The sequence below is a fragment of the Temnothorax longispinosus genome, chromosome 7, assembly GCF_030848805.1.
Source record: "Temnothorax longispinosus isolate EJ_2023e chromosome 7, Tlon_JGU_v1, whole genome shotgun sequence".
Lineage (NCBI taxonomy): Eukaryota > Metazoa > Arthropoda > Insecta > Hymenoptera > Formicidae > Temnothorax > Temnothorax longispinosus.
In genome coordinates, this window is record NC_092364.1 from 17,981,105 (window position 1) to 17,988,216 (window position 7,112).

The window sequence follows — 7,112 nt, forward strand, 5'->3', positions numbered from 1 at the left end:
ATAAAAAAATTATAGAGCAAATTTATTCAAATATTTACATCCGTTTTTATCAAACGATACAAATATGATTTCAATTTTTTAAAATTTCACAATATTTTTAAATATCAATATCTTTTTCGATACTGGTCCCAGAGAATTAAGGTTGTCATTGAAATAAAAACGATAAGTATACTTGAGCGTAGTTGTCACTAGTGACGTTCCATTTATCTCTCTTCTGATTGTCGATGTTGGATATTCTAGTATCTGATAAAATATTAATGCGGTCTGTCGAACGAATGCATCTCCGCTTCGATTGAGAATCTTTAATTTCGTCTACTTCAAAATACGCCGTATCCTTCGAAATCGGCTGCAGATATCTACGAGTTACATTGTGTATGACATTAGTACTATATTGAAAAATATCTACGTATTGTATATATTAAAGCTTTTATATTTATTGTGTAATAATATTTATCTTAGACTGCTACAGTTTTGCTATACCTTGGTAAATCTTTCGTTGCAAATTTCTTCTCGTGAGGATGTCTCAGTTTTGCATCGTTAGCTCCTATGTGAGAATCCGGTTGGCGACAGATCGTCCCGCGTCGTGCACGATGTGAATCATAATTTCTGCTGTAAATATTATCCCCGGAATCGTCATGATCTGAGATGATTTGCAAACAATCTACTTGCCGTTCGTGCGCCTTTAAGAGCGCGCGCCGTTCGTTTTCTTCGTCGGAGGCAGACGAGGAAACGGAGGAAGAGCCCTTACGCTTCGCGTCCTTTTTCGTAACTCGAATTCGTCGATACATTCGTACAGGCGAGGTAGATTGATTTCCAGAAAGCATCCGTGCTATTCTATCCAGGAGAGACGGTTTTCTCGTTCGCCATTCGCCGTCGCTATCGGTCGTCTGAAAGGAAACGAAAATTCACCGTAAACGATCGACGCAGAAATTACTGATTAAAAATAAAGTGGAAGGAATACGCCAGCGAGATAGCGAGGAAGTTATTTTACCGCGTACCGTTCTCTTGCCGAGCCAGGATATTTTCGTGAGTGCAGCAAGGATTCTTCCTATGTGACTACTTCGTTTTCTTGCTTTGGCAGTGCCGTCCTTTAAGAGTAATTCCTTTGAGCCGTCGTCCATCTCAATGTGAATTACCTCTTCCTCATCTAGCTCCTCCGTAGAGCAGGATTCGGTGTCGGCTATCGACGTAGACGAGCTGGAATCGTCCTTGCGCGGGGAAGCGCAGGATTTCCTTTTCAACCTGGTACGAAGTCTCCTACGAGCTCTCAGCATGAAGCAGGACGTCGGATCCTCACTGCTCGAAGTAATGTCCTTTACCAATGGCTCATTGAAAATCTGAATCGGACATTTACTGCTCAGTTCTTATTGACATCGGTTGTTGAAACCAATTTTTTTCTTATTATTGACATAATTTAAATTTGAGTTTCGATTAAGATATCTTAAGAAGTCGACAATTTATTTATATTTGATCTAACAATCGTGATATGTAAAATTCACTTTAAAAAGTTTGTTACTTACTTGCATTAAAATTATCTTTGTAAAAAGTCTTTCATCTTAGTACTTTAAAATAAATTAAAATTTTTTCATAAGAGTTATGCAATGCCTCACTTGAATCGTAACATCTTCTCTTATTCTCTGCGCTTCGATGTCTTTGAACGGCGTTCTCCGACGCTCGATTTCGATCTCTCGTGAGCCTTCTTGATAAGCTGGCACAGATATCAATAATTACTTTTACTGGTGATTCGTGAAATAAATTACGCGCATTTGAAAGCATGCGTTTGTAGTAGAAATATGGTGCAGAATGCAGATAGGTGATGTACATACTATAACTGTAGACCGAATCAGAACTACTTTCACCGATATCATCGTCCGTTTGCACTGCTTGATCCTTCTTTTCTACAATTATTCTTTCAATTCTTTCTTCTTTCCTTTCTTCAGATATTCTTCTTTCCGGTATTTTTTCTTCCAATATTTTTTCTTCCGACACTCTTTCTTCCGCTATTATTTCTCCTGGTTCTCTTATTTCCGGCATTTCTTTTTCTTCTACTTCTTCTTTTGTCTCTTTCTCAGGTTTTTCTTCTACAATTGGTTCTTCTTTTTCATCGATATAAGTACTTATTGGTACAGGTTCCTTTTTCGCGATTAATTGATCATCCGATGAATCTCTAATTTGATTAGAAAAGATTGCGAATAATTACTGCATAGTTTTAATAATATATTTTAAATATAAAGATATAAATGTTTCTTTAAATTCTAATTAAATGGCATGATTATTTTCATGAAATAATTTATTCAGAAGAGAAAGACAATAAAATACTTTTCAGCATCTATAAATATAAAAACAAAAACAAATATAGCTTTACAAAGACTTGATATATTTGTGCACTACATTTAAAAATATTCATATTAATATACATTGCTCGTAATACATAATAGCGTATTACTTTCATTCTCGTGTTCTGTAAACTCTTGTGTAACATGATTTATCGCTAAAACTCACCTTTCCTCGCTAATGTCCGATAAATCGCCATACTCGATGGGCGATCGGCAAATCGTGCAGAGATTCTGCAAGTCCCCGAAGCATTGGATACAGAACAAACCGACGCAGCCTGGCGTGGCGCATTTAATGTGCGGTTCCTGATCGGAACGTTCCACGGCGCCGCACAGGAGACACACGTTCTGCTTTCGGGGGAACAATTTGTTCAGGAAAGGGCAGATCGTCAGGCATCGTTCTCTGAACGTGACTCTCTCGATTCTCTCGCCCTCGGTCATGCCGAACTTGCGGCGCAACTGGCGTCGTGCAAATTTCAGAAAGCTTCCCCTCGATCTGCACGAATTGAAACCGTTAACTAAACGCAGTACGTTGTATGTTCGCAATTTATATTGTGTGCAAAGTAAACGGAAGGAAACTAAACAACACTGAGGAAAAAATACTTGAAAATTTATTTGTGGAATATAAGGTTTATTTCGAAGAAATAAATCTCACTTGTGGAATGTAAGGTTTATTTCTGCGAAATAAATCTTATATTCCACAAGTGAGATTCCGTTCTATTCCATTTATATTCCACAAATAAATTTTTAAGTTTTTTTTTTCAGTGAACAAATTGCACGATAAAGCGAAAATCGTTACTTTAATGGAATTTAATATTTAAACAAATTTTTTTAAAACATTTTACTACGAAATCTTGTTAGATTTTAATATTCATAGTTAAAAGTGGCGAAGTGTACCTTTAATGTAATCAACCAACATCAACCTTTAATAATATTTTATGAAACAACCAGCATAAAACTTTGTTGCAAGTAGTATAATCTGATATCTGTGTGCCGGTCGGTTACTTCATTAGCTAATTGAAAGTGCATTACCTAATTATGTGATTATACAACCAAGCGGCTCTTTGCTTAGCTCTTTCCGGATGATATTTACACATCACGACATGTCGCAGCCGCAATCCATATGGTTCAAATATTGCCATGATCCAGCAGAAGATGATCAACGTCACAATCTGCGTGTACCGATCTAGATCCGGTGGGATGGGATCTGGGAGGCAGGGCGTCACATCGATCTCCGTATCCTTCGCGTGCGGCGTGAAGGCTTTCACGATGCTTCGATAAAGGTCGGCGAGATAGCCGTCACCAGACACATAGACGCCCACGAAATTGGGTCGTTGGACCTAGAAATCGATATATACGTTCCGCCATTATATTACCTTCTATCGTGATTATTCTACGCCGCGGTACATATCCGACCACCGATTGTCGATATTCCCGCACTCCACGCAAATTTCGATAACAAAATTGCGGTTCTAAGCTAACATAACATTCAATCGATTCAGTTTGCGTAATATACGTTAACTGTGATTTAATTTTTCAGGGATGTCTTTCTGTTGCTAATCATCAATTTAAAATAGTTATTTACCGTTTGTCATGTTTGTCGCGAGAGATAATTATAACAAGGTAGGAAAAGCTCTAGATATCATAAATAAAATGTTTGAAGCATACATTATTTTCTAATTAATATTGGTCATCAAGATACCTTTGTTTCGATCCGTCCGTGATACCTAATAGTGCTAAGAATCCAATAAAGACTGTAGTCCGCCATCATATGGATGCAGATTTTGAATGTTGTTAAGCCCAGAAAGACGGCGGATTTCGCGAGCTTAATTTTTTCTACCTTGATCAACGTAACGGACGTCAGCGGGATATATTGATTTCTCTCGCGACGGTTTAATGGCAGAATGGTCTCCTTATCCTGACGTGTTCTTATTAGATCGATAGTGCGCAGATCATCCGTCAGGTACCGGTTATCGAAGCGTTCGCTTGTCAGCCATTTGTGTCGATAATGCAAGATCCTGGAAAATGTGTTCCAAAATACCTCAGGTTTCAAAGTATCAAAATAACGTCTTAATAAATTTTACCTTAGCAGCATGAAGAAAATGAAGAAAGTGGTCATGAAGCTCATCCAGTCGAAAACGGCTAGAAATTTATCGGTCCTCGATCGTACCTCGGTAATTATACCAGTCGATACGTCTTCGAGGGCTTTACTTTGGTTCGTCTCAAAATGGAAGGAATGCGAGAATTTCACTTTAACGTAGAACATTGCTTTTACATGGCGAGTGAACCTTTTGATTTCTATGTAAGCAAGAGATATTTTAAATCAGAGAAAAATATAAAGAGCTTACCAATATTATGTTAATGGAAAAATTTATGAATTTATAAAACAATTAAATGTTTTAGGAATATTTAAAATCGTAAATAAATTGTATTCCAGTAAATTTCTAAATTCTTGATATTTACAGGGATTTGGAAATTTTCAAAAATTTGTTGTACATAAACTCTTTCTTCCAAAAACACTTTTATATAGATTTCCAATCTTGACATACTCTTCCGTACGGCGTTAACTATAGTATCGGCGACATAAGACACGAGCATGCAGATGAAGTCCAGAGGTTTCACTACGTAACACAAGGCGCCGACGACGTACGCCAGATTGCAAATCCCACCGAAAAGGGGACCGAGCTTCGCTTTGCAGTCAGTAACCGCGCCCTCAAAGACTCTCTGACACCTGTCGAACGGCGTGCCCAGCTTCTTGTTGCAGATATTCACGATGCTGCCGAGCCATTGAAAAACCGACGTGATCACTCTCACTGAAAGATACGTTTTTCAAGTTACGAAGATCGATTATCCCGCGAAGCCAAGGGGAGTACGTTGACTCACGTATACTAAGCACAAGTCGCTTGATAGCCACGAGAGTCCGCTTAATCTTCCTCACGACCACCTTCACCGTCTTTATTACTTTCGATATCGCGTCTCTCAGAGCGTAGAAGGGTTCTTTTATTAAGTCAACTACGTTTTTCACGGCTTGTTTTAATTGCTCCTACGTATGTGTGTTTTTTTTATGGTTTACATTAGTAATGACAATTTCAAACAACGACGGCAAATCAAAAAACATAATCATATAAATTTTATCTTATGAATTCGAAAATGTGCAATGGAAATGCAACGGATTGCGGAAAATGCGGAACCAATGACATGTATGAACGTTTAAGTCTTTTATCGGCTAAACAAAAGATTTAATTATGGGCAGAACCATTCAAGGATTCAAGGATTAGTAGGCATTTATAGACATAAGTGGAATACGTAAGCAAACTCACCTGTTAAAGCTTACCTGTCCACAGACTAAAGACTCCGAAAGGACACTAATATTATGCAAGATATTCTTTGCCGGTCCAGTAAGTGTTAGAATAAAGGCATAGGCCATCAAGGCCTGTCTGCCACGTTTAGAAAAGAATTGCGGCAGCAATAGAAATACAATGCATCTATGTAAATGTTGACATACATTTGTAGAAAAATGCAATAAAGAAGATAGAACTATGAAATACAATAGAAGTTAAAAACACCAAGGTACGATTTTCATTTTTTTTTTGTTTTTAACTAATTAAAATCTTAATCATAATATACTTAAAATATGCTATGGCCTATATGACTTTTGTATTTATATTATTGAAGTTCACGCAAATTTACCTTACACGACGAGAAAACGCCAAACCGAGCGTGAGAATCACTCCAAGGGCCGAGCAGAGCATTGTGGCAGACGAGAGAGTAAAACTCAGTTGAATCACAAAGAACACAAAGAACATGTATGTGAGTAATATGCCGCCCAAGAATCCAAACACGCTCTTCAGAATATAATTCTCGAGCGAACCGTCCATACGAAGAAGCCTCGCCTTTTTGTAAATCCATGTATGCTTTATGGGGGAAATTATTCGGCTCCAGAAATGATCGAGCTTCTTTCTGCATCTATTGAGATATGATTACGCGTAATAACTTGACAATAAAAAATAGTAATACGTTAAAATAAAACATTGGAGCATAAAATAAAAAGTGTCATCAAAATTCTGATAAAAAGCAGAGAAGAAAAAGAGAGAGAGATACGTATGATATAATAAATGTTAGAGAGTAGAATTAAGAGTAAAATTAATATTGATCGGTCGGATAACGAGTTAATGGCCAGGCTCACTTTAATCTCTTTCGTCGGAGACGCTGCTTGAAAGTCAGCCGTGGCTCGACACCCTCGGAGATCTCGATCGATCTCAATTTCTCATCTTCGTATCTTAACCTGGCTTTCTCGAGCTTTCTAGCTTTGAGAACCAATTGAAAAAACGCCATGGTCTCATTCAATTACTTTATCTAATCCTCTATTCTATTTCATACGTCTCTTATGAATTATATTAACTATCCTACAGCTAATGAGTAATTACGATGAAAATGTCACTGAACGTCATGGTTCTAGCATAAACTGAAGTTTCAAGCAACTGCATTCGTTCGCATTGTGAATTGTGATTCTTCGTTGTTTTATCCATAAATCAACTGTATACATGCATTTATCTAGAAATTTTAAAGAATCGATTGTTTCTTGATTTAACTTATGTAGCATTTTTCCTCAGAGTAACTCCTATTTTACAATTACACATTGTAATTATAATAATATCCCTATTCACTCCAACCCGCCCTTTCGTGTCCCACGAGTTTCTAACACTCGTAAAAGACGGAGTTTCTAACACTTGTAAAAAAATATTTAAATAAATGATTTCCAAATGTTATTTACATTGA

The 7,112-nt window shown here is 37.2% G+C and overlaps 1 protein-coding gene across 1 annotated transcript; it reads right to left on the reverse strand.

Annotated features, from left to right (window-relative positions):
• Positions 1 to 135: 135 nt before the first annotated feature.
• Positions 136 to 6,668, reverse strand: LOC139817010 (protein sneaky). Its single transcript, XM_071784823.1, has 14 exons — positions 6,520 to 6,668; positions 6,024 to 6,299; positions 5,668 to 5,818; positions 5,217 to 5,376; positions 4,883 to 5,146; positions 4,418 to 4,631; positions 4,036 to 4,351; positions 3,366 to 3,673; positions 2,503 to 2,829; positions 1,827 to 2,167; positions 1,611 to 1,708; positions 999 to 1,337; positions 481 to 887; positions 136 to 356 (listed from the first exon to the last, which is right to left on the reverse strand). Exons 1-14 carry the CDS (start codon positions 6,666 to 6,668, stop codon positions 146 to 148), a joined length of 3,561 nt encoding a protein of 1,186 aa, XP_071640924.1. The 3' UTR covers positions 136 to 145.
• Positions 6,669 to 7,112: the final 444 nt, after the last annotated feature.